The sequence below is a fragment of the Heterodontus francisci genome, chromosome 24, assembly GCF_036365525.1.
Source record: "Heterodontus francisci isolate sHetFra1 chromosome 24, sHetFra1.hap1, whole genome shotgun sequence".
Classification (NCBI taxonomy): domain Eukaryota; kingdom Metazoa; phylum Chordata; class Chondrichthyes; order Heterodontiformes; family Heterodontidae; genus Heterodontus; species Heterodontus francisci.
Window position 1 is genome coordinate 45,261,491 of NC_090394.1, and position 22,817 is coordinate 45,284,307.

Genomic DNA, 22,817 nt, shown 5'->3' on the forward strand with positions numbered 1-22,817 from the left:
TGCTGGATTTATTTACCATTTAAAGAAATTGATGAAACTAGGAATCTTCAAGTATTTGCCTAACTTAAACAAGTTTCATCTTTGTATTTCATGAACTGCAGAAATATCAACATGCACAAAAATGAATCAAGATAAAACTGGACAAATCATGATTTATTTTTGCAAAGTAAATAAATTGCTACAAAAATTCCAACAAAACTTCTATCTTCTAATTTTGGGAAAATTGCAAAATGTCATGTGGTTGAAGCACCAGGAATATGTCAACCAGAGCTGACAACCCTACATGTACAATATTCTCCTAATGGCTCACTTGGCAAGCATCTACCCAGAACTAAGCCATACAGATCAACCAGTCATTTACCTTATGTTTGGTTCTGGGACCTTGCTGTGTGCAAATTAGCTTCCACATTGGCCTACAACAGTGGCTACACGTCAAGAGTAATTCACTGGCTGTGCAGTGCTTTGAGATAGAGTGCTGCATAAATCCAAGTTCGTTCTTTATTGACCTGAAAGGTCCCAGATTCAAGCCCTAGTCTGTGCCAAGTCAGCTGATCTCAGCAAGGGCAACAGTAGGCCTGGGCTAAAGGGGATGGGGGAAAATCAGACAGGGCTCTTGATTATTACCAGTGACTCCAGTTAGAAAGGGTACGTGTATGGACAATGGGTGGAGAATGTGGCATGGTCCTAGTACTAACCCTCCCCCGAACAGTCAATTAGCCTGCTAACACCTCAAAAACAAAGTTGGTGATGGGAGCTGTAGATATCATGAACATGTGTCCTCACTTTTCAGAAAAGTTTGAGGGGAGATGATCAGTGGAAAAAATTCTGTAGATATATAACTTGGAGCAAATTACTTCAATGTTAGTATTTTCCAACAGAGGAAACAAAGGGGATGTAATAAAAACAGCAACAGAAACAGGAAATAACGGCACAACAGCATAAAGGGAACATTCCGAGGGAGCACACTAGGTGCTCCACAATGCTGCAAACAGCATTTACAGCTGTCTAGTTGTTTTTGGAATCAATATAGATTTAATCACAAGCACATGAGCTCCACAAATAACTAGGTTTGAAGCTTAAATAACACAACCTCATCTATTTAGAATTCAATCACAATGAATAGTCTGCATTCTCCTGCTGAGGAGAGGCCAGGAGCAAAGAACAGTAGCAACTAAAGTCTGCCAGTCTCATGGCATGCATAAAGGTCCAGTATTGTTTAATCTTACCAAGATCAGGATAAATAACCAGGTAAGAGAATTTCTCACCTCTATGACACCTGGGATACAGGTAAGGGTTGTGAATTCATAAGAAGCTGCTTCACTTGCAGTGGAAGTCATCAAACTCAAGAACGTAGACTGAAAGACAAATATTTGGCACAACTTAAGAAAAATTAAAAGTTAAGTGTGAGCTCATCATAAGAGACAGCTACAAAGCTTCAATTTAAGACTGGCTAATTAGCAATATTTTAGCCTATTCTTCTAGGTTAGTACAAAGTTTTTTTTTCTGTAAATGTCTGATTTTCTAGCTTGCACTCCAGTTTCCCCTGGTTTTAGGGTTGGGTGGTGCTTGCAAGCAGAGGTGACCTGGGATCCTCCCATATAGCAGGCGCTCTGTATTTATATAGTACCTTATTAACCTCTCAAATATTTCGAAGCCGTTCACGTACAAGGAACTATTTTGGGAACTCTTTCATAATATCACAGAGTCTTTAATGTCCACCTGAATCATTGGAAATTTCAATGCAGTGTTTTATCCGAATGAATAGAAACTCTGATAATATCACCTGACATGGGGACCATAACACAAACTTCTGACAGAGGCATCAGTGCTACCAAATATACCAAGTTGCCAAGTATACAAATATACGAGTACAATATTTCATTGCGACTAAGAATAAGCAAGTTCAACGGGATTCAAAGTTTACATTGTCAAAGGCTAAAGCACATGCTGCCAAAATTTCACCGAACCCTAAATATATCTGGCCATTTATTGGTAACTCTCATCCTTCCTTTATTGTTGTGTTTTTCAATTTCGCAGTCACTGGCAGCAATCATTATGTGTAGAGTACTCTTGTCACTGAGATGAGGGAACTCTGCAAGAATTTTTTTTTTCCAAAATATACTTTATTCACAAAAATCTGTAAAAATTACATTCCCAGTTTAAAACAGCATCAAGTCAAAAAATACAAACTGTGCAAAGGTGATCAGTTTCCTTCTATACAATCATGAGTTGCCTCACAACCCTTCCATTTCATTGTCATGCCATATACATTTTTACATTTACAGCACACAAAATTTTCCCGATACAGTTCGAGGGGTTTCCCATGGATCCAGCCCCTCAGTTCAGCTTGGTGGGGGGACCTTACACTGTGGTCTTTCCCCATTGAGCCTTTGCTGCGGCTGCCTCAAGCTTTAGTGCGTCCCTCAGCACGTAGTCCTGAACCTTGGAATGTGCCAGTCTGCAACATTCGGTCGTGGACAACTCTTTGCACTGGAAGACCAGCAAGTTTCGGGCAGACCAAAGGGCGTCTTTCACCGAATTGATAGTCCTCCAGCAGCAGTTGATGTTTGTCTCGGTGTGCGTCCCTGGGAACAGCCCGTAGAGCACAGACTCCTGTGTTACAGAGCTGCTTGGGATGAACCTCGACATAAACCACTGCATCTCTTTCCACACCTGCTTTGCGAAGACACATTCCAGGAGGAGGTGGGCAACCGTCTCTTTCCCACCACAGCCACCGTGGGGGCATTGTGCGGAGGGAACGAGACTTCAGGTGTGCATGAAGGATCTGACGGGGAGGGCCCTTCTCACCACCAGCCAAGCTACGTCTTGGTGCTTGTTTGAAAGTTCTGGTGATCAGGCATTCCGCCAAATGACTGACGGTCTGCTCGCGGAACCATCCGACAGGATCCACCGTCTCCTTTTCCCGTAGGGCCTTGAGGACATTCCGTGCAGACCACTGCCCGATGGACCAGTGGTCAAAGGTGTTTTCCTGCAGAAACTGCTCCACGATGGATAGGTGGTACGGCACGGCCCAAATGCATGGAGCGTTCCGCGGCAATGTGACCAGGCCCATCCTTCGCAACACCGGGGACAGATAGAACCTCAGCACGTAGTGACACTTGGAGTTTGCGTACTGGAGGTCTACACACAGCTTGATGCAGCTGCACTCGAAGGTGGTCATCAGGATGAGGGCCACGTTGGGTACATTTTTCCCGCCCTTATCCAGAGATTTGAACATCGTGTCCCTCCGGACCCGGTCCATTTTAGATCCCCAGATGAAGCGGAAAATGGCTCGGGTGACCGCCACAGCGCAGGAGTGGGGTATGGGCCAGACCTGCGCCACGTACAACAACAACGTGAGTGCCTCGCACCTGATGACCAGGTTCTTACCCACAATGGAGAGAGATCGCTGCCCCCACATGCTCAACTTTTGTTGTACCTTGGCTACTCGCTCCTCCCAGGTTTTGGTGCACGCCCCGGCCCTTCCGAACCATATCCCCAGCACCTTCAGGTAATCTGACCTGACGGTGAAGGGGACAAAGGATCGGTCAGTCCAGGAACTCTGCAAGAATGACCATTCTTTCACTGACTCTAGCAAGTACAGTTAAGGCACAAAGACAGGAATGAGGGACTAAGAAAAAACACAGTACAGATATATCTATATATATATTTAGGTTCATGTGGCATTTTAACATAAAGCATTTCTGCTTGAAAAGTGAAATGTCTTTATTAAATTCAAGATTACTGCTGTAATCAATGCCATTTTGGTGACCAATGTTCTCAACGATGATATATATCTAAGCTCCTTTACAGTGGGAGTGATGAAACCTGACCAGGAAACAGGAGAGTAGGTATCGAAGTTGACTGAAGCCATGGCCAAAGAGAGGGAGACAGGCGACAAGGCAGAATGATTCACAAAAAAAAACTGGAGGGTGCAGGGGCAGTTAACCAATCTATATCTTACTTGCAACACAGCTTTTGTGCTCTGACACTCCAGAAATGCAAATAATTGAAATCAGGAGAGCACTTTGAAGGACAATTAAAATGAAACTTCAGCTGTTAAAACTTTGTAGTAGGAGGGGAAAAATTCCTTGATCCACCCCTAAAGCTCCTATATCATATACAGGGAGTTGCATGGATTTTTCTATTGCAGCAGTAGCCATAAATAATGCATTTCATACCCAAGGCCATGACACATGAGTCTCCAAAGGACGTGAGGTAACGTTTAAACTTTGCACATACTACGAAAAAACTGAAACCAAAATAGGAAATGCACAGCAACTTAGTCAGCAATTAGTGGAATATGGCAGGTTACTGTTTTGGGAGTGATCCAAAAGAATATGACTTATTCTCTGTATATTTTAGATCCTGACTGAGCAGCTGTGCATTTTTGCCATGTACTTTAGCTTGTTCCAGTAATCTTAGACAGCTAATCCAAAGGGCTAGTATGATTATTGTGATGAGAATGAGAACTATTAACATACCAACTTAACTTGTTCTTACCTTACCCACAGAAGGGAATCCAATCAATGCTACCCTGGCATCTCCAGATTTCATCACATCAAAGCCTTCCCCTTTCGATCCTGCAGATTTTGGGGGTTCCAACAGCTGTGCTCTGTACTTCGCAAGCTTGGCCTTCAACAAGCCCAGATGGTATTCAGTAGCTGTAAAACACCAATCACATTATAGCCAGTCTCACAGCAGCATTATCAGTCTTATTTAACAGATTGATACCAATACACTAAAGGGAATAAAAACACTCAAGTCCAATAATATGCATTATGTATTATATACTCTTAACTCTTCCCCTCAAATGGTTCCACTACCACCAAGACACCTGTAAATAGCCTACTTCAATAACATCCTACTGCTCAAAAGGCTCGATCCAAATACAACCCAATTTTAGAACGATGAAAGCTACAGACTATATATCATCACTTCCAATTCACACACCATCAATGACTTGGACATATAATGCTGTTAGATACGCACTATATACATGGTATATTATAAATAGACACAGTTTACAGAGTGATCTTATATTAAAGGGTGTATATGGTATACGGAGTGTATTATATATAATTTACATAATATGTAAGATATTTTATTTACTGTCTACATAGCATGCAGGGTCTATTGTATACTTTGTAAAAACCCTGCATACAGCGTGTATTATATAGTATATATGACATGTTGGGTGTACTGTTTGGTGTATATGATGACTAATCTCCTCCAGCCTCACAGAACCCGACATATCTGCGCTTCTTCAATTCTGGCCTATTCTGCCCACCACTGGTGGATATGCCTTCAGCCACCTCGACCCCAAGCTATGGAATTCCCTCCCTTACTCTCCACTTTTTTCTCCTCCTTTATGATGCTCTTTAAAATGTACTTCTTTGACCAAACTTTTTTTCATCTGCCCCAATATTTCCTTATGTGGCTCAGTGTCAATTTTAGTTTGATGATGCTCCTGTAAAGTGCACTGGTTTTTAGAAGATTAAAAAGGTACTATATAAATGCAAGTTATTGAGATACTATATGCAGTGTATTTGGCATGTGATATATTATATACAATGTATCTGGTGAGAGATTATTTGGTATCTACTCTGTATGTGGTGCACATGGTATATAGTTATATTGCAGAATGTTTATGTAGAGTATATTATATACAAAACATACAGTGTATTATATACAATTCATATAGAATCTTACACCACAAAAGAGGTCATTTCAGCCCATCAGGCCCATGTCAGCTCTTTGAACGAGCTGTCCAATTTAATCTCACACCCCAGCTTTTTTCCCATAACTCGTAAATTAATCTTCTTCAAATACATGTCCAATTGCCTTTTGGAAGTTCCGATGGAATCGGCTTCCACCACTCTTTCAGGTCGTTCGTTCCAGATCTTAATACACTGTAAACATTTTCCCCTGTAGATATTTTGCCTTTTATTTTAAATCTATGATCTCTGGTTACTGACCCACTCACCAGAGTAAACAGTTTCTTCCTACTTGCTCTATCAGAACCCTTCATAACCTTGAATACCTATTACATCTGCCCTTAACCTTTTCTGCTCAAAAGGGGAACAATCTAAGTTTCTACAATCTCTCCACATAACTTTTAAGTTCCTCATTCCGGATATCATCCTGGTAAACCTCCCCTGTACCCTCTCCAAGGCCTTAACATTTTTCCTTAAGTGTGATGTCCAGAACTGTAGACAATACTCCAGCTTTAGGGGAGATGGTGGTGCAGTGGCGATGTCACTGAACTACTAATCTAGAGGCTAAGGCCAATGGCTTGGGGACATGGGTTCAAATTCCATCATGGCAGCTGCTGGATTTAAATTCAATTAATTAATAAAAATCTGGAATTGAAAGCTAGTCTCAGTAATGGTTCCATGAAACTATCATTGACTGTCCTAAAAACCCATCTGTTTCGCTAATGTCCGATAGGGAAGGAAATCTGCTGTCCTTACCTGGTCTGGCCGATATGATTCCAGACCCACAGCAATGTGGTTGACTTTTAACTGCCCTGTGAAATGGCCGAGCAAGCCAAACTGCTTGGAGTGGTTGAAGGCAGCAGCTCATCACCACCTTCGCAGGGCAATTAGGCAAAGGTAACAAAAGCTGGCCTTGCCAGCAACACCCATATCCTGAGAATGAATATGAAAAAAATCTCAACCATCCAAGGAGAACTGAAAGACTGTCGTCAGAGCTTCTGCTATCTCCATCCTAGCTTCCCTCAGCATCCTAGGATGGATCCCATCCGGAATGGGTGAGTGATGCCAACTTAATCAGCATCTTCTTTCTTTTTTTAAATTCTATCCAATCTCTCTACTAACCCCTCCTCTACTCCATGAACTTCATCCTCTTCTTTTGTGAAGACAGGTGCAAAGTACTCATTCAGTACCTCAGTTGTGCCTTCTGCCTCCACAAGATGATTTATTTTCTTGTCCCTAATCAGCCCCACCATTCCTTTAAATTTTATACGTTCAATGGAAGACTTTTGGATTCCCTTTTTATGTTACCAGCTAATCTTTTCTCACTCTCTTTGCCCATCTTATATTCTTTTTCAATTTTGCTCTGCGTTCTGCCTGCTTTTCAATTACATTCTGTACCTGCCATTTGTCATAACGCCTCCTTTATCTGTTTTAACCTCTATTTCCTTTGTCATCCAGGGAACTCTAACTTTAGGCACCACAAATTTCCTCCTGCTTGGTGTATACCTGAAGTAATGTCGCATTGCTGTATTAATGGCCAATCTTTGATTCCAGTCCACTTGTGTTAGATTCTTTCTCAAATCAATTAAATTGGCTATCTTCCAGTTGGGTATTTTCACTGTTGACTTTTCTTTGCCCTTTTCCATAACTATTTTAAACCTAATTTTTTTATGATCACTATTATCCAGATGTTCGCCTGCTGCAACACAATTCACCTGCCCTACTTTATTTCCCAGAACTGCATTCAGCATTTCCTCTTTCTTCATATGCCAGAAATACACTGATCAGGAAGTTCTCCTCTATGCATTTGAGGAATTCTTCACCCTTCTTACCCTTTTAATCTGTTTATCCCCAGTCTAAATTAGGATAATTCAGGTCCCCTTTTACTGGTCTATTTCATTTAAAATTCACAAACTTGCTTACTGAGATGTGCTCCCCTATCTCCTTCTCTCTACTTTATATTAAACACCCAGCAATGTTCCTGAACTCTCACCAAGTAGATTCAGTCTTTGAACCCTCTTGGATATCATCCCTCGAGAACTATAATTTTATCCTTGAGCAATACTCCTACCTTCCCCCCCAACCCCTTGATCTGTCTTGTTCCCTTCCATTTCCTTCCTGAATACATTATAGACAGGAATGTTTAGTAGCCACTCCTGTCCATGGTTAAGCCAAGTCTCTGTTATAGGCACATATGTAATGCCATGTGGCAAGTTGCCCCAGTAGTTCATTAACCTTTCTTGTTGCACTCCTCACATTAACACACATGCATTGCAAAAACATGTTAGCTTTTGTTTCCCATCGAATTTCTGTTCCTTTAACAATACTCATTGTTCTTTTTTTTAAAGAGATACAGCAGTGGCGCAGTGGTTAGCACCGCAGCCTCACAGCTCCAGCGACCCGGGTTCAATTCTGGGTACCTGTGTGGAGTTTGCAAGTTCTCCCTGTGTCTGCGTGGGTTTCCTCCGGGTGCTCCGGTTTCCTCCCACATGCCAAAAGACTTGCAGGTTGATAGGTAAATTGGCCATTATAAATTGCCCCGAGTATAGGTAGGTGGTAGGGAAATATAGGGACAGGTGGGGATGTATTAGGAATATGGGATTAGTGTAAGATTAGTATAAATGGGTGGTTGATGGTCGGCACAGACTCGGTGGGTCGAAGGGCCTGTTTCAGTGCTGTATCTCTAAACTAAACTAAAAGCACTGAAACAGGCCCTTCGGCCCACCGAGTCTGTGCCGACCAACAACCGCCCATTTATACTAATCCTACGTTAATCCCACAATTCTCCTACCACCTTACCGACACTAGGGACAATTTACAATGGCCAATTTACCTATCAACCTGCAAGTCTTTGGCTGTGGGAGCACCCAGCGGAAACCCACGCAGTCACAGGGAGAACTTGCAAACTCCGCACAGGCAGTACCCAGAACTGAACCCGGGTCATTGGAGCTGTGAGGCTGCGGTGCTAACCACTGCGCCACTGTTGCAATTTGTCACACAGGTGGAGGGATGTGCCAGCAGAGGTTGCGTGTGGGAGATAGGTGGATCTACTGTACAGGGGCGGGCGGGTGTAATGTATTGTACATGATATACAGAAGGGTGGAGTGTGTACTGTATAGGCTGTACGAGGGCAGGGATGTAATGTACACTATGCACAGGAGGTGGGGGTGTGTATTTGTGTAAGCTGAAATGGAGCAGAGGTGTACTGTACACGGTGTATGGAGAACAGGGAATGTACTGTACACTGTGTACAGGGAGTATAATGTAAATTGTGTACAGGCAGTATATTATAAACGGTGTACAGGGGCGGAGAGTATATCGTACACTGCGTACAGAGGGATATTGCACACGGCGTGGGGGTGTATGGTGGACCCAGATGGGGTGGCGGCGGATGTATTGTACAGGCCGGACAGGGGGTGGGGCTATATTATACAGGGTGTAATGTACAGGGGGCGGGAGTGTTTTTTATTTTCATCCTGAGGCCTACCTTTGTTTTTCTGGGTCCGCGAGATTTCTTTCTCGATTTCCGAGATTTTCTCCAAGATCCCCATGTCGGCGGGCTTTGTGTTGAAATGTTTTTCTCTGAGAAACTCGGCGAATGTTCTCTGAGATTCTGGAAACTTCCCACGTGAACCCCCCCAAAAAACCGGAAGCGGAACCTCAGGTTAGTGCGGGCTGGAAAAAGTCCCCCCCCCATTGATGTGCAGACTTTGGTTCCTAGTTCTCTAACTCTGCTCCAACCATTCATATTCTTTCTCTTTAGTCACTTGTCCAGCTTCTTCTTAAATGTGATTTTTTTTGCCCCAGTTCTCACTTTTGGCAGATCCTGTGGCATGATAACTGAAAATGTGGTGTATCTTCGCCCTTCATTCTTCCAAGGATAATCCTGAAACGTTGTCAATTTCTGACATATGCACAATCTATCATTGTTAAAATCCTTTATGATTTTGAACGCCGTGATATTGGGCTGGATTTTACCTTAGGTGGACAGGAATTCACCACCAACATGAAAGTCGATGTTGAATCTGCTTCCGCCTACCCCGGGGATCCGTCCAGCATTTTACGGATCCCCAGGCTTTAATTGTCCCGAAGTGGGACTTCCACCTGCTTGAGGGAGGAGGTCCCGCCTCAGTGAGCTGCCGGCCAATCAGTGGGCTGGCAGCTCTTAGTCCCAGCAGTGCCACTGGGAGCTGTGGCCACTGCTGGGCCTGCAACCCAGCTGAAGCCATGGATCCAGGAGGGAAGGTAAGTAGGGCTATGCCTCACCGGGGGGATGGGTCCTTTCTTGGTGAAGTTGGAGTGGTCGTTTGAGGGAGGGGAGGGGAGGGAGGGAGGGGAGGGGAGGGAGGGAGGGGGGGGGGGGCGTCTTGGGTCCTGGGGGTGGGTTGGGAGGTGGGGTTGGCCCTCAATCGGGCACCCTCTGCCTGATTGCTGTGCCCCCCCGGGGTGGAGAAAGGCCGTCAGCTATCGCTGGGCAGCCTTTCACGTCCCCAGCACGCCCACTTGCAACGGTTAAAATACCCGTGGAGGCGGGTGAGAACCCTTAAGTGGTCATTAAGTGGCCACTTAAGGGCCTTGATTGACCTTGGGCAGGCCGTTTCCCACCCCCCGCCTGACGCCGTAAACTTGGCCGGAGGCGGAAGAGGGGCGGGTAGGCCTACCAGAGCCTCACGCTCAATGTTATGCTGCCCCCACCCGATCCGCTGGGGCAGCGTAAAATTCAGCCCATTGTCTTCCTTTAATCTCAGTTCAATTGAGTCCATGATGGAGGAATTTAAGGACTAACTCAACTTTATAGTCTCAAGCCAGCCAGTTGTCAGTTCAAATATTTAGCAAACTAATTTTTTAGCAAAGGGAGAAAAGTTTGAACATTTGTTGCATTAATTCAGAAGGATCATGTGCTCCAAACTCCTTGCAAAGGTTTGCCAAATATTTTTCCGTAGTTTGTAAGAAATTAATTTTTTTTTGCACCTTCTCCAATGCCTTTGGGAGACCCGAACCTTTGCAAGATACTCAAAGTGTGATCTCATCAATGCAAGTTTAACGTTACTTCCCTGATTTTCAATTCTATCCGCCAAGAAGTGAACCACAGTACTTTACTTTTTTTAAGGTCCGATTAATCGCAGTTGCCACTTTGTGATTGCCCCCAGATCTCTCTACCCTATCACCTTATTCGAGCAAAATGTGCTTATTCTTCCGATCAAAATACACCATTTCACATATACCTATACTGAAGTTCAGCTGCCAAATATGCAGCTCATAGACTGAACAGTTCACACCATTTATTGAGCACTGGACATTATTGCTCAGGAATGACCTGCTCTAGCACTATGAAACGATAGAATCGTTGAATGGTTACAGCACAGGAGGCCATAGTCGCCCATCGTCTGTGCCAGCACTGTGAAAACAACTCAGCAAGTTTCATTTGCCTGCCTTTTCCCTGTAACCCTGCAAATCTTTCCTAAGATAATTAGCTAATTCCCTTTTGAAAGCCATGATTGAATCTGCCTCCACCACACTCAGGCAGTGCATTCCAGATCGTAACCACTCATTGGGTAAAAATGTTTTTCACGTCACCACTAGTTCTTTTGCCAATCACTTTGAATCGGTGTCCTCCAGTTCGCAACACTTCCACCAATGGGAGTAGTTTCTCCCTATCTATTCTGTCCAGGCTCATGATTTTGAACACTTTTATCAAGTTTTTTTTTTCATATTCGTTCGTGAGATGTAGGGTTCGCTGGCTAGGCTAGCGTTTATTGCCCATCCCTAATTGCCCTTGAACTGGGTGGCTTGCTAGGCCATTTCAGATGGCATTTAAGTCAACCACATTGCTGTGGGGCTGGAGTCACATGTAGGCCAGACCAGGTAAGGACAGCAGATTTCCTTCCCTTATGACATTAGTGAAACAGATGGGTTTTTACAACAATCAATAATGGTTTCATGGTCACAATTAGACTAGCTTTTTTAAAAAAAAAATCCAGATTAATTGAATTCAAATTTCACCAGCTGCCATGGTGGGACTGAAATGCATGTCGCCAGAGCATTAGCCTGGGCCTCTGGATTACTAGTCCAGTGATATTATCACTACGCCACCATCTCCTCTCAACCTTCCAGTCTCCAAGGATATCAACCCCAGCTTCCCAATTTCCAACCCTGTCGACCCTGCAAAGTTCTCCTTACTAACATCTGGGGGCTTGTGCCAAAGTTGGGAGAGCTGTCTCACAGACGAGTCAAACAACAGCCTGACATAGTCATACTCATGGAATCATATATTACAGACAATGTCCCAGACACTGCAATCACTATCCCTGGGTATGTCCTCTCCCACCAGCAGGACAGACCCACCAGAGGTGGCGGCACAGTGGTCTACAGTAGGGATGGAGTTGCCCTGGGAGTCCTCAACATCGACTCCGGACCCCATGAAGTCTCATGGCATCAGGTCAAACATGGGAAATGTAACCTCCTACTGATTACCACCTACCACCCTCCCTCAGCTGATGGGTCAGTACTCCTCCATGTTGAACATCACTTGGAAGAAGCACTGAGGATGGCAAGGGCACAAAATGTACTCTGGGTGAGAGACTTCAATGTCCATCACCAAGAGTGGCTCGGTAGCACCACTACTGACCGAGTACTAAAGGACATAGCTGCTAGACTGGGTCTACGGCAGGTGGTAGGGGAACCAACATGAGGGAAAAACATATTTGACCTTGTCCTCACCAAACTGCCTGCTGCAGATGCTTCTGTCCATGACTGTATTGGCAGGAGTGACCACCACACAGTCCTTTTTTTAAATTTTTTTTTTATTTAGAGATACAGCACTGAAACAGGCCCTTCGGCCCACCGAGTCTGTGCCGACCATCAACCACCCATTTATACTAATCCTACACTAATTCCATATTCCTACCCCATCCCCACCTGTCCCTATATTTCCCTACCACCTACCTATAATGGCCAATTTTCCTATCAACCTGCAAGTCTTTGGCATGTGGGAGGAAACCCACGCAGACACAGGGAGAACTTGCAAACTCCACACAGGCAGTACCCAGAATTGAACCCGGGTCGCTGGAGCTGTGAGGCTGCGGTGCTAACCACTGCGCCGCCCTTGTGGAGACGAAGTCCCACCTTCACATTGAGGATACAGTCCATCATGTTGTGTGGCACTATCACCGTGCTAAATGGGATGGATTTCGAACAGATTTAGCAATGCAAAACTGGGCATCCATGAGGCGCTGTGGGCCATCAGCAGCAGCAGAATTGTACTCAACCACAATCTGTAACCTCATGGCCCGGCATATCCCCCACTCTACCATTACCATCAAGCCAGGAGACCAACCCTGATTCAATGAAGCGTGCAGGAGGGCATGCCAGGAGCAGCACCAGGCATACCTCAAAATGAAGTGTCAACCTGGTGAAGCTACAACCCAGGACTACTTGCATGCCAAACTGCATAAGCAACATGCAATAGCCAGAGCTAAGCGATCCCATAACCAACAGATCAGATCTAAGCTCTGCTGTCCTGCCACATCCAGTCGTGAATGGTGGTGGACAATTAAACAACTAACTGGAGGAGGTGGCTCCACAAATATCCCCATCCTCAATGATGGGGGAGCCCAGCACATCAGTGCGAAATTTAAGGCTGAAGCATTTGCAACAATCTTCAGCCAGAAGTGCCGAGTTGATGATCCAACTCGGCCCCCTCCTGAAGTCCCCAGCATTACAGATGCCAGACTTCAGCCAGTTCAATTCACTCCGCGTGACACCAAGAAACGACTGAAGGCACTGGATACTGCAAAGGATATGGCTCCTGACAATATTCCGGCAATAGTACTGAAGACCTGTGCTCCAGAACTTGCCGCACCCCTAGCCAAGCTGTTCCAGTATAGCTACAACACTGGCATCTACCCAGCAATGTGGAAAATTGCCCAGGTATATCCTGTACACAAAAAGCAGGACAAGTTGAACCCGGCCAATTACTGCCTCATAAGTCTACTCTCAATTGTCAGTAAAGTGATGGAAGGCGTCATCAACAGTGCCATCAAGCAGCACTCGATGCTCTGTTTGGGTTCTGCCAGGGCCACTCAGCTCCTGACCTCATTACAGCCTTGGTTCAAACATGGACAAAAGAGCTGAACTCAAGAGGTGAGGTGAGAGCGACTGCCCTTGACATCAAGACAGCATTTGACAGAGTATGGCATCAAGGAGCCCTGGCAAAACTGAGGTCAATGGGAATCGGGGGAAAACTCTCTGCTGGTTGGAGTCATACCTAGCACAAAGGAAGATAGTTGTGGTTGTTGGAGGTTGATCATCTGAGCTCCAGGACATCACTGCAGGGGTTCCTCAGGGTAGTGTCCGAGGCCCAACCATGTTCAGCTGCTTCATCAATGACCTTCCTTCAATCATAAGGTCAGAAGTGGGGATGTTCGCTGATGATTGCACAATGATCAGCACCATTAGCAATTCCTCAGATACTGAAGCAGTCCGTGTAGAAATGCAGCAAGACCTGGACAATATCCAGGCTTGGGCTGATAAGTGGCAAGTAACATTTGCGTCACACAAGTGCCAGGCAATGACCATCTCCAACAAGAGAGAATCTAACCATCTCCCCTTGATATTCAATGACATTACCATCGCTGAATCCCCCACTATCAACATCCTAGGGGCTACCATTGACCAGAAACTGAATTGGAGTAGCCATATAAATACTGTGGCTACAAGAGCCGGTCAGAGGCTAGGAATCCTGCGGCGAATAACACCTCCTGATTCCCCAAAGCCTGTCCACCATCTACAAGGCACAAATCAGGAGTGTGATGGAATACTCTCCACTTGCCTGGATGGGTGCAGCTCTAACAAAACTCAAGAAACTCAACGCCATCCAGGACAAAGCAGCCCACTTGATTGGCACCCCATCCATAAACATTCACTCCCTCCACCAGCGACGCACAGTGGCAGCAGTGTGCACCATCTACAAGATGCACCGCAGCAACACACCAAGGCTCCTTCAACAGCACCTTCCAAACCCACTCTCGAAGGCCAAGAGCAGCAGATGCATGGGAACACCACCTGCAAGTTCCCGTCCAAGTCACACACCATCCTGACTTGGAACTATATCGCCATTCTTTTACTGTCGCTGGGTCAAAATCCTAACCCTAACCTGGAACTCCCTTCCTAACAGCACTGTGGGTGTACCTACCTCACATGGACTGCAGCGGTTCAAGAAGGCAGTTCACCACCACCTTCTCAAGGGCAATTAGGGATGGGCAACAAATGCTGGCCTGGCCAGCGACGCCTACATCCTATGAATGAATAAAATAAAATCTATCCTCATAGCTGAAGTCCCTCATCTTGTAAATCTTTTCTGCACCTTTTCCAATGCCTTCACATCCTTCCTAGAGTGTGGTACCCAGAATTGGACACAATATTCCAGTTGAGGCCAAACCAGTGTTTTATAAAGATTCATCACAACTTCCTTGCTTTTGTACTCTATGCCTCTATTTATAAAGCCTGGATCCTATCTGCCTTATTCTTTCTCAACCAGTCCTGCCACCTTCAAATATTTGTGTACATATAACCCAGGTCTCTTTGCTCATGCACCCCTTTTTGAATTGTATCTTTTACATTATATTGACTTTCCTCAATCTTCCTACCAAAAGGTATCACTTCACACTTCTCTGCATTAAATTTAATCTGCCATGTGTCTGCCTATTCCACCAGCCTATGTCCTTGAAGTCTATCACCATCCTCCTCACAGTTCACAATACTTCTAAATTATGTCATCTGCAAATTTTGAAATAAGGCCCATCAACTGTTGCTTACTACAGAAGCAATAATGTTACTGGGTTTATTTAGCAAATTGGTACCATGTGCTTTAATGGGGCTATACATTTTTAGGTCATCTCAACTCACAGACCTCTCATTTTCACCACTGACAGATCTAAACACTTCACACTACTTTTATAAAGATCCAAACGTTTCTACAGATTAATAGTCAGAAGGCCACTTACAGATTTAAGTGCCCAAAGTGTAGTTGTAAAAAAATTGATGGATTCACCATAATACTTTACTAAAATTGCAATACTGTAAATATTCCCATTCAATTTACTATGGTGTAGGGGACGTGGCATTAAAGTAAAACCCAACTCTACTGAAAGAAAGAATTCAAACGCCATAAAGTCTTTCACAAGGAACTTTATTGAATGTGGTACCCCCTCATTTATTTCACCACAGATCTGAAACTTAAAGCTCCTGATGTCTCATGAACAATGCAATGTAATAAAACATTCATTTCCATGCTCTGATTTATACAATAAAATCAACTCACTTCCAAGCCAGTTAGTCACACTCTTTCAAGTGTCAATAGGTCAAACTCCATGTACATGGGCTGTTTCACCCTAGTCAGCAGTTTTTCCTCCCACTTACACAACTCTTATGTTTTAAATAAAAAATGGATTTTCAGCTTATGTATTGGAATTCCAAAAATATGTAAAATTCAGAAGAAAAGGAAGTCTTGACCTGTCTGAAATCAGAAGTTCCTATTTTTCAAAAAGGCTGCAATAGGATAAAGCAAAACAATGCCCTCACTTTTAGATGTTGGATTCCAAAATTAGAGTCCTTTTACGCGTTTTTAGGAGAGGCGTCAACTTAAAAGAAAACATACCTAATCAATGCATAATCTTGATCCAAGGGTGAAATTCCATCCCATTCCTATTTACTCTCATTTTACACACACACACACCCAGACAAACATACACACAAAAGCAGACATACATCCTGATTCGGGCATAGCATCTTTCTTGGCAAATCAGTAAAGCATTTATCAGGATTTAATTATCTTTAAAGAAGTCACAATGGACAAAAAAGCTGGTGCAATACATTTAGTACAAGTGGTGGTATTACATTCCTCGGTACGTTATTGGTTTATGAATGTTTTAATAAAAGAATTCTTTGACTTTACACAAGAGGAAGAGATACCCCCTCCATTGGATGTTAAAATGGCCATAGTTTGAGTTACGTGACAATGTCACTACTGTGTTTTCTTGAAATCTCAGCTACAATATTGCAAGCCTTCTCATTTCATTCAATAGTAGATCCCATTGCGTGTATTAGATTTAATTGGAATACTTGGCGTATTACACTTTAATGAAATTCTGGTGAGTACATGAAATTTTCAAATAGTTACTCTGTGGGCATCTTAACATCCTGCATCTCTAGTCATAACTAGCTGAAAAATTATTTTTGCACCAATTTTATTTAAACATCTATATTTTTAAAATTATATTAAATAGGTTGTCCAATTTGGAAACCTCTTTTCCTCTCCCCCACCCAATATTTAAGTGCAACATTCACCATCAACTGGATATTCAGATCCATGGCTAAATTTAAGTTGAATCTTTTCAGTTTATCTTTTATGCATACTTAACATGAAAACCTAATGCTTTGCACATGCTCTGCACAAAGGCTTTCCTGGGAAGGGGCATGGTGGGTTTCAACCTTCAAATGAGAAATATACTGTGCATGGAATTTCCCACTGTTAAGGTAAATTGAAAAGTTGAATGTTTCTGTAAATCCAAAGGAATTACATCACGAAAGGCACATCGAATCCTTCTGTGAACATCTGGGATAGCACCAACAATGGAACACCCTCCCCTGCCACACACAAAGAAAAATTACAACTCAAACGCCACACGTAGTATGTATTAGCAGGAAATTACAAAGCTACCGCCTGGCAACTGCCTTCAAAGGGTTTGGTTTAATCCTCATAACTTCTCAAGTAGGTCATAGGCCTTACTAACGCACTGCCAGGTATCCAATATATATCATTTCAGAAATTCTCGACATAACTCGAGTCTGAAAGAAGTCAGTTATTTATTTATTTACTGCTTTAGAGTATTTTATTTTAACTTCTCCTCTCCCCCAATACTGCTTTGAGATATTTAAAGCATCTGCTGCTCTGTTAGGATAAGGCCACTTCTGTTCTCCCATAAAACCTAGCACAGAACATGTGCAAGAGCACCAGTAGAGTAGATTAAAAAGACCATCTAAAGAATCCAAGCTTGATTAGCAATGTATAAAAACAGCAAAAAGAAAAAAAACAATAGCACACAGCTCTCGTGCCATTGGCTCATTGCTAGTTCTTGTACAACTAAGTTAGAACTACAAAATGAACTTTAACAAATCAGAGACCAAAATTAAAAATCAGTAAGTGCAGTTTAAATTAGCATTAAAATGAGATTAAAATGAGTTCTCTTTTGCTCGGTGAAAACAAGCTCCAACCGTCATGCACTTGGATTGGATTATTGATGCTCGATCTCCTCGTTGTGTTGTGGTCGGTCTGTCAGCAGCAGAGAAAACAGTAATTGTTCTCATTGTTACAGAACAATTGTGCGTCTCGCTCTCTCTCTCCCCTTAACAGTTCCACTATCTGGCTACTCCCTCTCCCCAACTGTCTGAGGAGGGTTGTATGATGAATGTCACCGGAACTCATAGATGGGAGTACTGTGTTCAGGGACGTGTGTCAGGTTTAAAGACTGGTACCTGTTAAACAGAACAAAATACTTCAATCAATCAAAGCTTAAAAATTCAGACCTATACTTTTAGAATGAAAAAAAAACAAACAATTGAACTTGGTGTGCGTTATTAAGGAGAGGGGAAAATCTCAGCCTGGTTTCTTGCTTACTATTCTGTGGCCTGATGGAAACTTTGCATGAGAGATTTAGGCTAGAACAAAATTAAGCGCATCTGCAGTGTCCCGCACCCACAGTTAAACAGCCTGTGCATGAAGAATGGTCCCAACTGACTGAACTGTCCCTGAAAGTTGTCAATGCCCATCAGAACCATAGCCTTTATAAGGGATAGACAGAAAGAGAAAAAGCTGGTGGGACGAATGAAAAATTATTGACTCCTGTACAATAAAGCTGTTTTATTATCCAGTTTAAAGTTCAGCTTCCCAAATTATTCAGTACTATTGGTCAAATGCTTCATTTAGCAACGTGTTAACTCTCACATTTAACATTTTACTTTTACTAGTAAATCTCCAGTGTCTCTGCTAGTGCTAAGTCAGAGAATGCAGCATTCTAAGAGTACAGGAATATATAATGTAAAACAATGCATTAATCTACTGCTAAAGTGCAGGGACCTATCCTTTAAGGCTACACGTGACTGCTCTGCATTTTTGAACTGAATGTGGTCAGTTAAGGTCAGACAGATCATAACTCTGGTTTTGTTCACAAGAAAGCTAATGTCACTTCACTAAGAAGCAGTAAGAGAAACTAGGAAATTATAGGCTTATCAGTTTAACCTAAGTCATGGGGAAGTTACTGGAATCTGTTATGAGTGACTGAGCATTTGAACAAATGAGTTGATCAGAGTCAATATGGATCTGTAGAAAGAAAGTCAAATTTAATATCCAAGTACTGTGGATGCTGGAAATCTGAAATACAAACATAAAATGCTGGAAATACTCAGCAAGTATGGCAGCATCTGTAGAGAGAAACAAGTCAATTTGGAACACCTCCATTCAGTATGCAAGTGTGACCCGCGAGCTTCCAGTCGCCTCTTGTTTTAATTCTTCGCTCCACTCCCTGCTTATTTTGTCCTCTGTTTCCTACACTGTTCTAATGAAGCTCACTGCAAGTTTGAGGAACAGCACCTCATCTCTTGACTAGGCACTTGACAGCCTTCCGGACTCAAAAACGAGTTCAACAGTTTCAGATCCTAACCTCTGCTTTTTATTTGGACGAACAGCAAGAGACCCAGTACTAAGCCCTGCAGAACACCACTGGAAAGCCATCCAGTCACAAAAACATCTGTCAACCATTACCCTTTGCTTCCTACCACTAAGCCAATTTTGGATCCAATTTGCCACTTTCCCTTGGATCCCACAGCTTTTAATTTTTTGACCAGCCACATGGGCGGACCTTGCTAAAATTCACATAGACTGCATCAAACACACTACCTTCATCTATCCTCCTTGTTACCTCCTCAAATATTCAAATTAAGTGAGTCAGACACAACCTTCCCTCAACAAGTTCATCATAAGTGTCCTTGATTAATCTGTGCCTTTCTAAATGACAATTAATACTGTCTTCAGAAGTTTATCTAATAATTTGCCCACCAAGGTTAGGCTGACTGGCCTGTAATTACTCGGTCTATCCCTTTCTCCCTTTTTAAACAATGGTACAAAGTTAGCAGTCCTCCAGTACCATGCCTGTAGCCAAACAGGATAGGAAAATGATGGTCAAAGGCTCTGCTATTTCCTCCCTTGCTTCTCTTGATAGCCTGGGATATAGTCATCTTGGTCTGATGATTGATCTACTTTCAAAGATGCTAAAACCTTTAATGTTGCCTCTCTCATCGTTTGTCCCATCCAATATTTCACACTCCTCCTCAACTACAACGTTTGCATCGTCCTCTTTTCTGAAGAGGGGCGCAAAAGTATTCATTAAGAAACATGCCAATGACTTCTGCCTCCACACATGGGTTCCCTTTATGGTCTCCAATAGGTGCTGCCATTCGTTTCCTGCATTACAATAGTGACTCCACTTTAAAAAGTCATTGGCTGTAAAGCACTTTGAGACATCTGGTGGTCGTGAAAGGCGCTAAATAAATGCAAGTTTTTTTTTCCCCCCTTAGCTTCTTACTCTTTATGTATCCATAAAGCATCTTTGGTTTTCTGATATTGTTTGCTGATACTTTTTCATGCCATCTTTCCTAATTTCTTTTTTTAATTTCACCCCTGCATTTTCTATATTCCTCTAGGATTTCTGCAGTTTTAAGCTCTTAACATCTGACATAAGTTTCCTTTCTTTGCCTTATCCTACCCTGTATGTGCCTTGGCACGCAGGGGGCTCCAGATGAGTGTACCACCCCTTTCCTTTGTGTGAACATATTTGCTCTGAACCCTCACTTATCTCCACCTGAATTTTCCCATTGCTCCGATACTGATTTACCATCAAGTAGCTGTTTCCAGCCCACTTTTGCCAGATCACATTTCAACTTAGTATAAATTGGCCTTTCCCCATTTACTCTATGTCTATGCCCTTTTCCATAACTATGCTAAATCTAACTAAATAATGATCACCATCACCAAAATGCTCTCAATGATACCCCTTCCATCCATCCAGCTTCAGTCCCTAAAACGAAGTATAGAACTACCCCCTTCTCTTGTTGGACTTTCTATGTACTGGCCAAAAGAAATTACTCTGAATGAACTTGAATTCTGTGCTCCATATACCTTTTACACCGATTCTATCCCGTTAATATTAGGTAGTTGAAATCCCCTATTACTGTCTGATTGTTTTGCACTTCAGAATTCTGCCTCCCTACTTGATCTTTTAGCTCCCTGACTGTTTGGAGGTCTATAAGTACACTCTCAGTTCAACTTATATGGCTTCATTTGACTATCCTTTCAGCATATCGTCCCTCCTCACAGTTGTAATTATTTCTTTAACCAATACTGCTACTCCCTGTTCTTTTATTGCCCCTTTCTATCTCATCTGAAAACCCTGTAACCAGGAATGTTGAGCTATCATTCCTGTCCTTCTTTAAGTCATGTTTCAGGAATAACTATATCATCCTTCCAAGTGCCTATACGAGCACACGAATTAGGAGTAGGCTACTCGAGCCTGCTCCACCATTCAATAAGATCATGGCTGCACTGACTGTAACCTTGACTCCACATTCCCGCCTATCCCAGATAACCTTTCACCCCTTGATCAGGAATCTATCTACCTCCGCCTTAAAAATATTTAAACACTCTGCTTCCACTGCCTCGAGGAAGAGAGTTCCAAAGACTCACGACCCTCTGAGAAAAAAATTCTCATCAGTCTTAAAAGGGTGACCCCTTATTTTTCGATAATGACCCCTAGTTCTAGATTCTCCCACAAGGGGAAACATCCTTTCCACATTCACTGTCAAGACCCCTCAGGATCTTACATGTTTCAATCAAGTCGCCTCTTACTCTTCTAAACTCCAGTAGATACAAGCCTAGAATGTCCAATCTTTCCTCATTAGACAACCCACCCATTCCAGGTAATAAAAGCAAAATACTGCGGATGCTGGAAATCTGAAATAAAAACAAGAAATGCTGGAACCTCTCAGCAGGTCTGGCAGCATCTGTGGAAAGAGAAGCAGAGTTAACGTTTCGGGTTAGTGACCCTTCTTCGGAACTAGCAAATATTAGAAATGTCAAAGGTTATAAGCAAGTGAGGCGGGGGTGGGACAAGAGATAACAAAGGAGGTGTAGATTGGACAAGGCCACATAGCTGACCAAAAGGTCATGGAGCAAAGGCAAACAATGTGTTAACGGTGTGTTGAAAGACAAAGCATTAGTACAGATAGGGTGTTAACGGACTGAAGATTGAACAGCAAGCACAAACATGAAAAAAAACAGTGGGTAAGCAAACTGAACAATGAAATGAAATAAACAAAAAAAAAAATTGTAAAAAATGTAAAAAAGAAAAAAAAAAAAAAGAGAAAAAATAACTAAAAATGAAAGTAAAATGGGGGAGCCTGTCATGCTCTGAAACGATTGAACTCAATGTTCAGTTCGGCAGGCTGTAGTGCGCCTAATCGGTAAATGAGATGCTGTTCCTCGAGCTTGCGTTGATGTTCACTAGAACACTGCAGCAATCCCAGGACAGAGATGTGAGCATGAGAGCATGGGGGAAGTGTTAAAATTGGCAAGCAACCGGAAGCTCGGGGTCCTACTTGCAGACTGAGCAGAGGTGTTCCACAAAGCAGTCACCCAGTCTGCGTTTGGTCTCCCCAATGTAGAGGAGACCACATTGTGATGTGCTCTGATGACGCTACCTTCCATGACGGTGCTTCTGATATGACCTCCTTTTTCCTCAACCGAGGATTCCCCCCCCCACTGTTGTTGACAGGGCCCTCAACCGTGTCCAGCCCATTTCCCGCACCTCTACCCTCACCCCTTCCCCTCCCTCCCAGAACCGTGACAGGGTTCCCCTTGTCCTCACTTTTCATCCCACCAGCCTCCACATCCAAAGGATCATCCTCCGCCATTTCCGCCACCTCCAGCGTGATGCCACTACCAAACGCACCTTCCCCTCCCTTCCCCTGTCAGCATTCCGAAGGGATCGT

General features: G+C 43.3%; 2 protein-coding genes across 2 annotated transcripts in view; both read right to left on the minus strand.

Annotated features, from left to right (window-relative positions):
* drg2 (developmentally regulated GTP binding protein 2) overlaps window positions 1–9,817 on the minus strand; it is a 35,769-nt gene extending 25,952 nt beyond the window's left edge. The window contains exons 1-3 of the mRNA XM_068056108.1: window positions 9,205–9,817; window positions 4,504–4,664; window positions 1,266–1,355 (exon numbers count right to left, since the gene is read on the minus strand). Of these exons, the coding sequence (XP_067912209.1) occupies window positions 1,266–1,355; window positions 4,504–4,664; window positions 9,205–9,268 (315 nt within the window). The 5' untranslated portion in view covers window positions 9,269–9,817. The remainder of the gene's footprint in view (window positions 1–1,265; window positions 1,356–4,503; window positions 4,665–9,204) is intronic.
* Window positions 9,818–15,887: 6,070 nt separating this feature from the next.
* Window positions 15,888–22,817, minus strand: part of gid4 (GID complex subunit 4 homolog) — a 59,696-nt gene continuing 52,766 nt past the window's right edge. Inside the window, exon 6 of the mRNA XM_068056109.1 lies at window positions 15,888–18,251. Within this exon, the coding sequence (XP_067912210.1) occupies window positions 18,188–18,251 (64 nt within the window). The 3' untranslated portion in view covers window positions 15,888–18,187. The remainder of the gene's footprint in view (window positions 18,252–22,817) is intronic.